This window comes from Muscardinus avellanarius (assembly GCF_963383645.1).
Source record: "Muscardinus avellanarius genome assembly, chromosome: 2".
NCBI classification, from domain to species: domain Eukaryota; kingdom Metazoa; phylum Chordata; class Mammalia; order Rodentia; family Gliridae; genus Muscardinus; species Muscardinus avellanarius.
In genome coordinates, this window is record NC_137787.1 from 58057908 (window position 1) to 58074075 (window position 16168).

General features: G+C 39.4%; 1 protein-coding gene across 7 annotated transcripts in view; it reads right to left on the minus strand.

Moving 5' to 3' along the window:
• Nucleotides 1–8659, minus strand: part of OSBPL6 (oxysterol binding protein like 6) — a gene marked incomplete at both ends in the record, with an annotated part of 83699 nt that extends 75040 nt beyond the window's left edge. For all 7 annotated transcript variants that reach the window (XM_080690274.1, XM_080690273.1, XM_080690275.1 and 4 more), the window contains one exon: nt 8558–8659. In XM_080690274.1, coding sequence (XP_080546400.1) covers nt 8558–8659 — 102 coding nt within the window. The remainder of the gene's footprint in view (nt 1–8557) is intronic.
• Between the last annotated feature and the right edge of the window lie 7509 nt (nt 8660–16168).

Sequence of the window (16168 nt, forward strand, 5' to 3'; positions counted from 1 at the left end):
GCTACTTAGTGAGGCCCTCTGCAACTTAGTGAGCCCTTATTTCAAAAATAGAGAATAAAAAATAGGGCTGGGGTGTATAGCTAGGAAGTAGAATGCCCCTGCATTTAATCCCCAGTAATACCCAAAACAAAAAACAAACAAAAAATACACTCAATTCTTTAAAAAAAATTGAAATTATATTGTTTTTCAGTTTAATTACCTGTTGTTTTTTCAATTAGCAATATATAATTTTCCCTCAGCATCATTCTTCAAAAACATTTTTAGCAGCTGTGAAATATTTTACTATACATTTAAGAGAGGTTATATAAATACCTCCTTGTTGTTGAACCTTAGACTATTCCTAATGTTTTCCTATTATAAAATAACTTGACAAATATCCTTGCACAGAACTATTTGCATATATCTTTGTTTCTTCTAAAAACATTTTATTAGAAGCTGAATTACTGGTCCTATGATTTGACTTTATTGAAGACTAGGTATATATTGTTAAATATTTCCCCAAATTGTCCAGTTCCCTAAAAATTCACCAATGCTGGCTGTAATGAATTTTTTAAAAATTAGTTCCTCATTAGGATTTGAAATAAAGTCTGGCACTTCATATTTATAACACATACTATGTATGAGGTTTTCCTTTACCTCTCCTCAGAGTATTTTATAGTCTAGGAGAGTCACAGTAGGCACTGCACAGAAGGAGGCAAAATTTTCTATTTGTTGCTGTTGAAAACCAAATAAAGCAGTTTTATAGATGTCAGTCCATTGGGATGATGTTTTTATAGTCCTAATGAAACACCTAAAAATGTATTCTGTAAGAGTAATGATTTCCAAACCCCAGTGAATATCAGTCTCTTGGGTGCTGCCATAACTTAGAGTTTCAGGCCTTTTCAACAAACCTGCTGAAAAAAAAAACTCTCTGGGGTTCATTATTGGATTATACCGTGGCTCCATTTGTTTGGAGTTATGCCTGGACATCTAGTAGGCAGATGCAACAGATGGATATGCTGCTGTAAAAATGCTATCTCCAACCAGGCACCTCTGGGCACAGGAGCACCTCTAAAGTGAAGCACTGGGAAAAGCAGGCCTGCACAGCCAGAGGGGTCTTAGCCCAGTATGCTGAGTTCTGAATCATTTGTGGGTGATGAGTAGTCACTCATCAAATGCCACATGGCAAATTTCCTTCAGTTTTAGCATATTTGACATGCACTAAACATATACTGCAAACACAAAGTGACAGGGATTGCCAAGTGGTGGGGACAGCAAAGCAAGCTGTGGGGCTGTTCATTGCTTTTCAGGGAAAAAACTTACCACAATTTTCAAAATTAAGAAAAGCTCAGGAAACAAATTCACCTATGCTATCAATATTCTCTGATGACTATGGACACTTTGGTCTATGCACCATTTGGCCTATAGGATGTAAAAAAAATCATCATTTTTTCCAGGGTAAGAAAATGAGACATTTCCTAAACTCAGAAGTGAAAGACAAATGCTGCCTTAGAAATTTCAATTATAACTATACAGAGGACCCTTTCCTTGGAAACTTAGCTTAACAAGACTTAACAACAGTTCAGATGATGGAGGGACCAATCACAAGGGCTCTAAACACAGGGTTCCAGAGAGCAAAGCCCATCTTCCTATTCATTACCTGGTCCCTTTTTGCCACAGTTTAGTTCTCTGAAAAAGGCAATGACAGCACCAACTTTCCACAGTGAGAACTAATGAAATATTAGAGGTTCTTGGTGTTCTTCTACTAGTTTGTTCATGAAAAGTGCCTAATATTTAGACTTTTCAGAATACCTAATTTGCAAAACCATAAAAATTGATCATTGTGTGAGATTTGCCATCAATATTATTTTCTCATTGACACTGGTCCTATGCCCTAAAAAGTTAATTCCATGAAATAGATGGGATCGCTCCCCCCAAAAATATTTAAATTGAATTTGGAAGCAACTCAAGTATTTATTTATTTATTTGGTTGGTGCCGTGGTTCCTGGAAACCCTTCTACCTCCAGGCTACACTCCCAGACCTATTTTTTATATTTTATTTGGAAACAGGATCTCAAGTCAGAGAGGCTGGCTTCGAACCTGCGCAATCCTCCTGTCTCGGCCTCCCAAGTGTGGGGATTACAAGCGTGTGCCACCACGCCTGGCTGCAACTTAAGTATTTAAAAATACCTAGCACCAAAAGATTTATTCTCCAGCCTTGCTCTAGTGAAGATACTCTACATATTTTCAGGTCAGGGCATCATTTCCCTGACCTGACAGCTGGGTTCTAGGTCAGCCTTAAAATCTATAGGTCCTCTGGAATTCTATATGAAATTAACAATTCAAGTTATATTGCTCCTTGTTGATAAGGTTGGAGGTCAACCTCAGCAACTTAGTGAGACCCTGCTTCAAAATAAAATAGGGCTGAGCATGTACCTCAGAGGTGAAATGCCCCTGGGTTTAATTCCCCATATTCCACCCCCTCAAAAAAAAAAAAAAAGATTGAACGTGATTTAAATTGATAGTTCAGTATCAAGTAAGAAATGCTGGATTTTTTCTCTCTAAAAATGAGAGCATTTATGTTTAAAAGAACATCATATTTTGTATAACTCAAAGATGGAAATAGGTTTCACATTCTATTCACAGATAGAGGCCCTGTATATCAAAATAGCAATTTTGTTATTTCATTTAAAAAAGCTATTTGAAGAAGAGGCTCCAGGGTCTGAATCAGAAGAGACATATTCCAATTCAGTGCACATATATACTGTAATCAGCCTGTTTGTCCAAGAAGAAAACTTCTTATGAAAATCTTGTTCATAAAATATAGACATTAATAAGGAACACTTTTACTACTTAGTGAGGTCCTCAGTGAGACTCTGTTTTCTTTCTTTTTTTTTTTTTTTTTCAGTACTGGGGATGGAACCCAGGGGCATTCTACCTTTGAGCTACACCCCCAGCCCTATTTTTTATTCTTTATTTTGAAACAGGTCTCATTGAGTTGCAAAGGGCCTCACTAAGTAGCTGAGGCTGTCCATGAACCTTGATCCTCCTGTCTCCCAAATGCTGGGATTACAAGCATGCGCCACCACACCCAGTACTTTTTCATTTACAATGAATGTTGCATGGATCGAAGAGGCTACTGTTATAAAGCCAGGTAGTGATGTTTCTAGCTTATTTCACCAGCACATCCCCCCCAGTGAATGCCTACTGGGGGTTGCTTTCATATGTCACCAGTGGGCATTACATGGACAGGCTACTGTTGGTTTCAAAAATGTACTGCTTTTGATCATATATAAGAAAAAAAATTGGACTTGCAGGGAAGGGGAGAGCGGGCAGCCCAAAGGGGGCGCAATTGAAAGCCCAGGCAAGTGCGTGGGCCAGAGGTAGCTGGAGAAGGACCCAAAATGCAAAGGCCATGATGTGGGAACATGCCTGGCACATCTGATGACAAGGCCGGAGAGAACCAAAGAAAGGGAACGCGGTAGGGCATGGGATCAAGTTAGGACGAGCCAGATAGGGTCTTGCTAAGTTGGCAAGACTGGCCTTGAACCTGTGATCCTACTGTCTTAGCCTCCCAAGTACTGGGTTAAAATGCTCTCTTAACATCCAAGTGGAGATTTCCCTGGGTAAGTTAAATATTACCATGATGGAGCTGCTGACATCCGGGATCAGGGTTCACAGGTTTAAATGCTTTCTGGAGCCAGGTAGTCCACATAAATAAGTAATGAAATCAATAAAAACAGGTAGGGACTATTTGAAAGTAAATGCCCCATCTAAACTGGAAGCTACTACCCAGCCCAGTCTAGTTTTGCCATTAAGGATCTGGGTTCCCTAAGTCTCTGAGTATCCCTAGTTTAATAGCAAGAAGAATCTGGATTTTTAACAACCAAATCTTGGAAGAAAAACACTTTCATAAGCTATTAGATTCTAGAAGTGCTTAATTAGAGATCTCACTTCAGCACTTAACAGTGTCCTTCATTTATTAGTGTCTATCACAACAGACACTTGGCTTGGCATTTTTCTACTTTGCCTGACAATGGGGAACTTTCTCATTATTCCTCTGGAGGGAGATGAACTGGTAGCTACTCTGGGGAATGCCGGTCCATGAGCAAGTCCTAGACGTCTCATCAACTCCTCTGTTGCCTCTTTGGAAGTCTTATGGCGTCTGTCTGTATTGGAGCACATGAGTCACAGTTGACCAAACACACACAGAGGCAATTTAGATGTTAGGTGGCCTAACGTTGAAGACTGGACTTGAGCAAAACATAAATGGAACAATTCCTGAAGTCTTGCAACTTGTTAAATACTAAGTGGAGTCCTGACCCTATCCCTGGGGAAGAAACACGTCGTGAAATCGCGGGGCACTGAGTCACTTCACGTCCCCAGCCCTCTCCTGCTTTCGTCTGTCGTGCCACATAACTTAGTGACAGAAAGGACAGCCAACTGCTACTAGGCACAGATGTTCTTTGTTTTAGTTATCCATGAGGAAAGAAGAGGAAAGAGGACAAGTAAATCTAGAATAAAAAATGTGTAATAAAAAGACAAGGCTAATGTGGCAGGTCTTTAAAAATATCCTCCAGGATATATTAAAATATTTGAGATACAAAGCTTGTCTATGATAAATTAAACAGTCTTTTATTTTATTTTTACTGGAGATTGAACCCAGGGTAGTCTACCTCTGAGCTACACCCCCAGTCCTTTTTATTTTTCACATTGAACCAGGAACTTCCTGTTTCTGAGCATTTCACTAAGCTGCTGAGTCTGGCCTCAAACCTGCAATCCTCCCGTCTCAGCCTCTCAAGTTCTATGTAGTCAATTTAATGGGATGCAAAATTATGGGATACACACCCAATGGAATTCTACTCTGCCATAAAGAACAAAATTATGCCATTTACAGGGAAATGGATGGAATCGGAGAATATTACGCTAAGTGAGATTAGTCAGTCACAAAAAGTGAAAAGTCGGATGTTTTCTTTCATATGTGAAAGCTAGAAAAAAATATGGGACACAGGAGGTACTCTAGACAAAGGACGAGAAACCTTAGTGGGATGAGGGAGGGGACCTAATCGAGGGGGGCGGGAGGTGGGAGGAAGACGCTAAAAGAAAACCATCTCAATGGACATGTGAGATGGGAACTGTGGAGGGCTCACTGTATGCTGTACACATGTATGCCTCTGTCACGCTCAACTTTATCATGACAAATGATTATGGTACACCAATAAAAAGAGCTACCAGTACAACTGAGATCAGCTTATAAAAAGACAACATAAAATGTCAAATATTGTCAAAAAGCTCTATGAAATTCCAGAAAAGGGAGAGGGTAATGTGGTTTGAGGCTGCATGGAGAGGTAACATGTAGCAAGAGGAACAGGGGAAAGATCATGGAAAACACACAAAGCAGAAGTGGAGATAAGGCAGGCTTAGGAACCGTAGACAGAAAGCCCTGCCCAGATTAGGAGAAAATTTGAGATGTGAGGCTGGACCCATCATGGCAGTGGATAGATACCAAGTCAGGAGATCCGGCTTTGATGGTGTAGTTAGGAGGGAGTATTTGAAGGGTTCTGAGCATCAATCGTTCATATTTGGGAGATGTGAAATAGTGAGGACATGCGAGAGATGGCAAGGCAGGAGCATTCTGCAGAAGCCTGGGGGGAGCATGCGTCTGTGCTGGGGAACTGACAGTGGGAAAAAACAGAAGTGATAGTAGTATGGAGGGAGAAATGACCCACATGACTCACCCTTCTCCCTAGGAAAAGTCAGGGAGAAAGACATGGCACTGATCCCAAGTCCCCGAGACAATGGTTATCCTGACAGAAAACTGGTTTATATATTAATTTATGGCATGGACAGTGGTACGTCTGAGTAAAAATGCCCAGTGAGTTCTTTAGTAGTTTGGAACTAGAACTCAGACAGATAATGTGCACTAAAACACCACTGTATTCTCTGCTATGTGCTAGATCAGTTACCTACATGATTAATTTAGGAGAGAGATGGAGTTGGACTTTGTAATTGTGCACCATTTGTACAGATGTCAGTCAAATCTGAAACATGGATAGGATTCAATAAAGATGAATTCATCATCACACTTTCTTCCTGTTCCTTCACTATGAAAACAGTTATCACACAAAAAGAAATGTATATAAAAAACACTGCATTATATCACATCAACCACATGATTACTCAAAATTTCAGAATTCTTTGTTTATTCTGCATTAGGTAGCAATTGAGACAAGAAAAGAACTGTAATTGTTCTTTTTTTTTTTTTTAAAAAAAAAACAACCCTATAAATTCTCTCCTTAAAAAATCAATGATCTTTAGCCGGGCGTGGTGGCACACACTTGTAATCCCAGCATTTGGGAGGCTGAGACCCAGAGGATCACTGTTCTTGGACAGCCTCAGCTACTTAGTGAGGCCCTCTGCGACTCAGTGAGACCCGGTTTCAAAAAGAAAATGGATAAAAATAGGGCAGGGGCTGTAGCTTGGAGATCGAATGCCCCTGGGTTCTATCCCTAGACCTGAAAAAAAAAAAAAAACAAAAAACAAACAAACAAAAAAAACCCCAAAACTTTTACACAGAGTCTCTTGTTTAGAAATCATACTTAATTCACAGACATGTTATTTGAATTCCCACCTTCCCACCCAGACCAGTTGGAAGCCACACAGTCCACCTCCACACTGCCTTTGGCAGACCAGGGTCTCCAGATTTTCCTGTGGTTTTTCCTGCCAGCCCTGGATCTCAGGTGCACCAGAAAGATCAGCAACACACAGCAGATGTCTCTACAGCACCATCAGCCTTTCCCATTTGCCACAAACCTCAAGGGTGACCTCTGTTGATCTCTTCCTTTCCCCACAAGCCAGGAAGATGGTGCTGCTTATACTGTCTCTGTTTAAATAACCAGGGCAAGGGAAAAGTGAAGAAGCCGTAACAAGAAAGCACAAAGGAGCAGAGGAAGGGCATCATGGATGTGGAAGCCTAGCATCTTGTATGCGGTAGTTATTTAATATACAGTTTGTGAATGCATGGTACTTTCACTTTTTTTGACTCTACAAATGCAATACAATAAATATTATAACTGTGTAATTCTGGATTTAGTTAATAATATAACTTCTTCTAAGTAATAGAATCCTCTTTGAACTCAACAACAAAGAACACCAGTGTCAAAAATTTACTAAGAGCCTGAGGTGGAAATATCTGCCTTAGGGCTTGTGAAAAATATATAGATTAAGAATTACTGATTCTTACAGATTCTCCTTGGATTTCTTGCTAGAAGTAGGAGGGGGCATACTGCAAGGGCTTGTGAAAGAGTTTCGTACAGAGCACCCCAGCAGTGCATGGCCATCATCTAGAGGAATTAATTCACATTTGAACTGGCTGTCCAAGACCCCCTTACATGACGGAGTATCAATTATTGATACACATACTTCTAGAAATTAGATAATATGCTATAGACACTTAAGATGGGGATAGAGTATAGGGTAAGTGAGGGGATCCTGCAACAATGTTCACTCATTGAAAGTTGTTCAAAGTTTTCATTAAAAGTTAACAATATGCTGGGTGTGGTGGCACACGCTTGTAATCCCTGCGATTGGGAGGCTGAGACAGGAGGATCACATAGGTTTTGAAGCCAGCCTCAGCTACTTAGTGAGACTCTCAAGCAATTTAGTGAGACCCTGTTTCCAAATAAAATATAAAATAGGTCTGGGAGTATCGCCCAGAAGTAGAAGGCCCCTGGGTTCCACTCCCAGTACAACAACAACAACAACAACAACAACAAGTTAACAATATACTTGTGAACTTCAGTTACACAACTAAAATACGATCACAAGACAATATTGTAATGAAAAATAGTTATTCTTTATTGTCAGGTCTGTGCCAGATGAAACACACTGTTTTGACAATGAGGAGCATTCATATGATTAATCCTCATGCAACCCTGGCAGCAGAAAAGTCACTAAAATAGGAATGAAGTAACTCCATAAACAAAAATAACTCAGAATTAGCTCAAATGTGACAATGGATGTTTTCTACCACAATGAAGCAATGGCAGTTTACTTCCTCTGTTGCCTTTAAAAATTGTTGAATTCTCACTGCTTGCAATTTCTTGATAAAATAATTTTATTCATAACCTTCTTCCTGAATCTGACTTTTACCAGATTCCAAAGAATAGCAAACAGAGTTTAGGGCTTGATGGACTACTGTGGGCCTTCTAGAAAGAAGTCCTTTGTGGGTTTATAGATCCTTCCCCCCTCTTTGAATAAAAAAGAGACAGAGCAAAACACTGAAGTTCCTAAAACTGGATCTCCCTGAGGAGAAGATAATGAGAAGACCCAAGGACTTCCCCTGGGGACGCCACCCCCCTTCTGTGGTCTGCATTCTAGAAAAGGGTCTTAAAAGACAGAAGAGCAAGAGTAGGAGCTTCGTGACATTTTCAGGTGTGTCTATAGAAAATAACAAGTTTTCCCGTGGAATAAAAAACACTTCATAACAAAACTTCAGAATTCATTAGCAATCTCATCCTCTCCCAGAGGCAGTGCATTTGCACAAAACAACAAAATGTACTTTCTAGTCTTCTCTTACCTGTCTACTTTCCCTCTGGGAGGACGTTGAGGAGGAGGCACTTCTATGGGTCGGAGTGGATGTTTTATGAGCAGGGGATATGCCCTTCTCGTCTGAACTCATCTCTGCAGGTAGAGTCTAGTTACATGAACTCGAGATCATCCCAGTACCCTCTCCAATTCACACAGAAGTAGGTGATTTTCTAGCTTCATTCCATTTTATGAATCAGGTTTGACTAGAAATGAGCAGAAAGCTCTTGAGGATGTCCAAATCACCTAAATGCAAAACAAACAAAAAATTTACATAAATCAAAATCACCATATTTAGGAAGAAGTTAATTTGTGCTAATGAGAAGAAGAGCAGACACAAAAGGGAATATTTTTCCCTTTAGATTTTAAGGTGGAAGGTAAAAGTGCTAATTGTTTTTTTAAAAATTTTTTTATTGGTACTTTTAAGTCATACATCTTAATGAAGTTAAAAGTGCTAATTATAGCTGGGCGTGGTGGCGCACGCTTGTAATCCCCGCGCTTGGGAGGCAGAGACAGGAGGATCGCGTAGGTTCGAAGCCAGCCGCGTGTGTTGGCATAGGAGACCCTGTTTCCAAATAAAAATGTTAATATGTCTGGGAGTGTAGCCCGGAGGTAGAAGGGCTTCCAGGAACCCCAGTACCACACACACAAAAAAGTGCTAATTATAACAAAGGTCTATCTATAAGAAAAAGAGGAAGAAACCAAATATGCTAAAAAAAAAAGTCACATTCTTTCCTTATATTCTCTTTGTTTTAAGGCACATTACAATTTTTATAGTTTGGGCCCTACTGCCAAAGTACACCAGCTTCTTCCCCAGTAATTTTGTTTCCCCTTCCACAATAGATTATAATAATAATTTAGTCCATGTTTGTCTATATTCAATGTGGCCATATTATAAATGTCATGGTTCAATCCAACACTAAACAGTCAGGGGCAGAGACAATACATTCCTCCTGTGTATAGCATTTATGAAAGATGAAAGAATACACATTCTAGAGCTTGGACATCAAGGTTTAGTCCTCAGGGTAATGCCAGAAGGAGGTGATAGAATCTTTAGGAGGCAGAGCCTCATGGATGGTTCTTAGGTTATTGGGAGCACACCCTGCAAGGGGATTGTGGGACTCTAGTCCCTTCTTCCTCTTTTGCTTCCTTGCCTGGGTTGGGCAACTTACTGTACTATGCTATCCCTGACATTGTATCTGGAACTCCTACCACAGGCCTAAAAGCAGTGGGTCTCCCTGATCATGGATTGGAACATCCATAACTGTAAGCCAAAATAAACCTTTTTAAGTTACTTGTCTCATGTATTTTGTTGTGGTGATGGAAAATTGAATAACACAACACATATCCACAGTATTTATATTTCAAAACTACAGCCTGGCTACATGTGCCCCTCAAACAAGTTGCTTGCAAATGTCTGTGGATTAAAATCAGAGCTGAAATATAAAGCATGAGAAGTTAACTAGGTACATGGCTGTCTAGCATGGCAGGATTAAGGAGTGAATCGTTACCAGTATGGTTTGTGCATAGAGAGATGGAGACACGATGGTCAAAGGAAAGTGATGGCTAGTCCTGCAGGGCCTTGGAGGTCATGTTGGCTGCTATGATCTAAATTTCTTCCCCCAAATTTGTGTTAGAAACCTAATCCCCAGGCAACAGTATTGGAAGGTGGGGCCTAAAGAGACATTTAGGCCAAGAGGGCTTTGCTTTCAAAAATAGATTTAATGTCACCATAAAAAAAGGCTTATGGGAGTGGGTCCCCTCTCTTTTGTTCTTCTACCTTGAGGACATGGATTTTTCCTTCCAAAAAAACGCAGTTCTCAAGGCAACATCTTGGAAACAGAGAAACAGGTTCCTACCCTGCAAGTGCCTTTTAATCTCAGCCTTCAGGAGAGTGAGGAAGATATTTGTGTTCTTTATAAATTACCCAGTCGACTACTTCCGGGAAGATGGCGACTGAGAGAAGCAGCGTTTACAAGTTCTGCTAAAACTTGATCTCTATTGCCACAAAATCAGCGCTTTTCATAGCCAGAAAACGCCATCAGCAGAGAAATAAAAATGTAAACACAAGGGACAGAGAAAAAAAAGACTAGAACAACTAGAGACCAGAAATCAAGTCCGCAATGCAGTAGTGGGGCCGTGCCGGCACCGTCTTCCCTCACAGCACCAGGATCCAGAGAGGAAAGGTAAACATGGAGCTGAAGTGAGCAGCTGTGGATCATTCAGGTGTAAGCCAGCAGTTCTTTCAGCGCAAAGAACGTCTAAAACTCTCAGTGGCCAAGCTCATCACACCTTCCAGGGACTCAGAACAGAGCTCAAAACCAGAAAAGAAATACGCCAGCCTCACGGCCAAGGGAGTGGCAGCGGCGCCATATTGCCAGCAGCTCCAGCCTCACGGCTGAGGGTGTGGCAGCGGCACCATATTCCACTGGCAAGCAGTGGAAGTGAGTTCACAGCGCCCCACCACAGCTCCTAATCAACACGCATAATAACCGTGAGTGAAATTGAGGCGCCTAAAGGAGAAATCCCTGTACTGCATGCCCAGGGACTTTGATAATCTCCCTGGGTCTGAGATTTTGCAGTCCAACCCAGTGAAGAAGCAGCAGTGGCAGCCACACCCTAGTCGCAGCTCCCCGTGGGAAAACGCCCAGCCTGGCACCCCCACAGTCTAGCGCAGCCATGATTAACTTCCTGGGACAGAGACTTTGAGATACAACCCAGTAAAGGAGTAGTGGTGACTGACATTACCACAGACTCGAGATATAGAGCACCCTAAGTGAAGTCATAGTGACCCAGGGAAGGCACAATTTTTTTTTTTTTTTTTTGTACTGGGGTTCCTGGAAGCCCTTCTACCTCTGGGCTACACTCCCAGACCAATTTTCTTATTTTTGGAAACAGGGTCTCTTAGCAGCGCGGCTGGCTTCGAACCTGCGTGATCCTCCTGTCTCTGCCTCCCAAGCGCAGGGATTACAAGTGTGCACCACCACACCCGGCGCAAAGGCAAAAAATTCCGAAATCATGGGAAAGAGGAACAACAATAGAGCAATGAATGCCCACAACCATATATTATCAGAACCTGATAACAAAGAATTTCAGAGATCTCCAGAAGATCAAATCAGGAATATAACTGTAGAAATAATACAGGACCTTTGAAAAGAATTTAGAGAGAGCCTAAAAGACATAAAGGATGCAATCATTGAGGTAAAGGCCTCAATTCAAAGTATAAACAATCAATTAGACCACATGAAGAATGGAATCTCGCTCCTAGAAGACAATCACTCCAAAAACAAACGCATAATTTATAACTTAGAAAAAAAAATCAGACAGCAGAAATCTGACATTGAGGAAATATGGGCCCTTTTTAAGAGAGCTAACCTAAGAATAATTGGAATAGAGGAGGGAAAAGAAGGTGAAACCAAAGGATCAATAATCTCTTCAAAGAAGTAATAGCAGAAAAATTTCCAAGCATAGAGCAAAAGGTCGATACACAGGTCCAGGAAACTTATAGAACTTCCTTTAGACAGGATCAGAGAAGAGGTTCCCCATGCCACATAATTGTCAAAATGACCAATGTGGAAGCCAAGCAGAGAATCTTAAAGGCAACAAAAACAAAAGGCCAAGTGACACTCAGAGGCAAACCAATTAGAATCACTCCAGACTTCCCAAATCAAGTCATGAAAGCCAGAAGGGCTTGGAGTAACATATTTCAGACTCTGAAAGAAAACAACTTCCAGCCAATAATTTCCTACCCAGAAAAACTTTCTATCAAATTAGATGGGGAAATGAGAAGCTTCCATGAAAAACAGAAACTGAAGGAATTTATGTCTTCAAAACCAGCGCTAGAGAAAATACTCAGAGATTAACTACAAAAAAGAAATAGGTAATACACACCAGAACCAGAGAAGCAAGATTTTCCATCCAGTAGACAACTAAGATTGGTTATCTTTGGAGATTCATTATTTTAGTCTTTTACCTATATCTAAATTGTAGTGTTTGCTTTTATTGTTGCAAATTTTTAGGATTTCTATTTTGAATATTAATATACCTTCAGATACAGCATTTGGAAATATTTTATTCCATTCTATCAGTAACTTTTAACTCTGTTTACACAGTCTTTGGATGTACAATATTTTTTTATTTTTTAGGAAGTTTGTTTGTTTACCCTTTTGTTGCCTGTGCCTTTGAAATCATATCCAAGAAATCACTGCCAATTTCAATGTTGTGAAGTTTTATGATCCAGATTTTCTTTTAAATGTTTATAGTCTTAAGATTTACATTTAGGTCTTTTATCTATTTTGAGTTAATATTTGGATATGGTGTTAGGTAAGGGTCCAATTTTATTCTTTTTCATGAAATTATTATTTTTCAACAATATTTAGTGAAAATATTATTATTTCCTTCACCAAATGTTCTTGGAAACCTTGTCAAAAATAACTTGACCATATATGGAAGAATTTATTTCTAGGCTTTTTATTTTACTCCACTAGTTTATATATCTGCCTTTATAGCAGTACTATACTGTTTCAATTATTGTAGTTTTATAAGGTTTGAAATCAGAAAATGTACATCTTCTAGCTTTGTTCTTTTTCGAGATTGTTTTGGGTATTTAGAGTTCATATTTCATGTTAGGATAGGTTTTTTTCTGAAAAATAAATAAATAAATGTATGATAGTTTCACCTTAAAAAAAAAAAGAAATTACCCAGTCTTAGTTATTCTGTTATGGCATGAGTTGATAAAGATATTGACATTTTGATCAGTATCATAAACATCAAAAGCCATGAAGGTAGAAAGCACGACCAGGTTTGTGCTACTAAAAAGTTACTTTGGCTGCCATGTGGAGATGAAATTGGGGGAGTAAAGAGTTATCGATAAGGGAGACTCAGTCAGGAAGCAAGAGGTATGGATAGTAGCAGCAAGAAACCCAATGCCATGTTCTTCCCACTGTGACTGAAAAGGCGATGGAGGCAGGAGGAGAGGCAGGGTCAAGGTGACTTCTAGGCTTCTGGTATTCTAAGCAAGAAATGGTCAAAGAAAACCCAGGATTGATGGGAAAGCCTACAGTATAACTTTAGGTATGTTGAGTCTTGAGGAATTCAAATGGAGATGAACATGTAGAAATACAGGTTTGGCGCTCAGAAAAATCTAGGCTAGAGAAATAAATGTTTAATATATTATGTTAATGATAAAAATATATCTAGTATTCTTTTAATTCTGCATATACAAGTAAATTGAATTTTATAGAGGCCTATAGTTTAAATTTTTTTTTTTTTTTGCCGGGCGTGGTGGCGCACGCTTGTAATCCCCGCGCTTGGGAGGCGGAGACAGGAGGATCGCGCAGGTTTGAAGCCAGCCGCGCGCGCTGGCTTAGGAGACCCTGTTTCTAAATAAAAAAATATAAAAATAGGTCTGGGAGTGTAGCCCAGAGGTAGAAGGGCTTCCAGGAACCCCAGTACCACCAAAAAAAAAAAAAAAAAAAAAAAATTTTTTTTTTTTTTTTTTTTTTTTGGTGGTACTGGGATTCCTGGAAATCAACCCTTCTACCTCCGGGGTACTACACTCCCAGACCTATTTTATACTTTTTTAAAATTTGGAAACAGAGTCTTTTAAGCCAGCGCGGTTGGCTTTGAACCTGCGCAATCCTCCTGTCTCCGCCTCCCAAGCATGGGGATTACAAGAGTGCGCCACTAAGCCCGGCTAGTTTTAGATTTTTAAAATCTGTAGCTTTATGTTAATGGTTATGTAACCGTAAATGCATTAATCAAGATTTCTATGGTCACCTCATTATAGAAAATATTTGAAGAGCAAAAGTTAAAAGAAAAATTTTATAAACCAAGAAAACTGGGCATTCTGATTACTAACATTTATAATCCTTTCTTCAGCTTTTAAAGTCACTGTTACCACTAGGGAAATAAAACTACTTATCCTCCAAATTGGAAGACTTCCTCTTGAGATAAAACTGGCTGGACAAACAGAAATGAAAAGAGCTACAGAGCTTTTTTTTTTTTGAGATAAATCATCATCTTATATCAGCAAAAAGGCAGTAATAAGCCAGTAATTAGTCTTATGAAAACAGTCTAATAAGTGTGGGTAAAGTTTCTAAAGATACACTCTGGTGCCAGAAAACAGAAAACAAGAACACTACTCAGATCCTTGGTTTGAAATATCTGGCTTTCTGGTCCAAGATGTTTATAAGTAAATATTAACACTTGAGCCAAAAATACGTGGTTTTATGATGTGCTCAAGTGTACCCAAGGGATGAGGCTGAAACATTATATACCAGGAAATAAATTCAATTTAAGCTGTTTCCTCTGTTGTCCTACTTTTTCCTCTGTTTTTTATTTTTCTGAACTGTATTCAACTCCACTTTCCTCACTAATACCAATGCAAATAGTTTAATTTTTCTGTTAATTTAACCTGACATTTCCAGAGAAACTTCGTTATGATGAAAGGGCAAGATTTTGGTCTAATTACAGTTATTAATATGTTGAATAATTTCAAAATGAAGTAAAAGATGAATAAAAGATTTTTAACTCATTCCAAGATTTGGTTTGGAGGTTATTGTTTCTATTAACTGGTGATTTGACTGGTGATTTGTTTTTTTTTTTGGTTTGTTTTTTGTTTTGGTGGTATTGGGGTTCTTGGAAGCCCGTCTACATCCAGGCTACACTCCCAAACCTGGTTTTTATATTTTTATTTGGAAACAGGGTCTCTTAAGCCAGCACAGCTGGCATTGAACCTGTGCGATCCTCCTGTCTCAACCTCACAAGTGAGGGGATTACAAGTGTGCGCCACCACGCCCGGCTATTAATTGTTTTTTTAACAAAAAAGATTTTGAGAACCTAATTACATTTGAATGATCTTTAAAGATTATTCCAACCAATTTTCAATCAAGTGTTTGATTTTTGATCACCTGCTGTATTTCATGATACACTAAAAAAAGTAAGTGTAAATTCCATTAGAAGGTTGCAGTGACTTACTCTTTATTCATAGAATGCAGGAATTACTGTAACATAAAAATACTTATTTTATATCTATCAAAGCACATTTTCAGATATTGCCTAAACAATAGTCTAAGCCCAAGACCATGCATTTTAAAGTCAACATCAACATAATTACTATATTCAATGAGAAAGTATTGTGGCTGAAAATAACAGCAATGAGAGCTGAATATATGATTCTTCTCTCTCTTTTCCTTCATATTAGTGGGAACACTACAACTATTGCTAAGTGCTACAGCATTTGCATTTACATTGAGTGATATAAAATTGAGACTCATGACCCCAGGCCCTAATTAAAGCAAAAGGTGGTAGGGAAAACTTCTACAACTTGATGGTCATAGGCATCATAACTTGTATGTGCCCAGAAAAATGTTTGAAATTAGGGGTTATTGAGCCTAAGCTAAGTTGTGATGTGGTTACAAGCCCCAAACCTCAGTGGATTACACACAAGGCTTATTACCTGACAGTTCACATGTCCTTCAGGCCAGCTTCAGGCCTACTGGAGTCCTCTTCACCCCAGGTTTACTGAGAAGCACCAAGAAGAAGGGAAAGATCAAAGGAGAACCATGTACCACCTAAGCTGCTTAGGTGGCATCTCTACTCA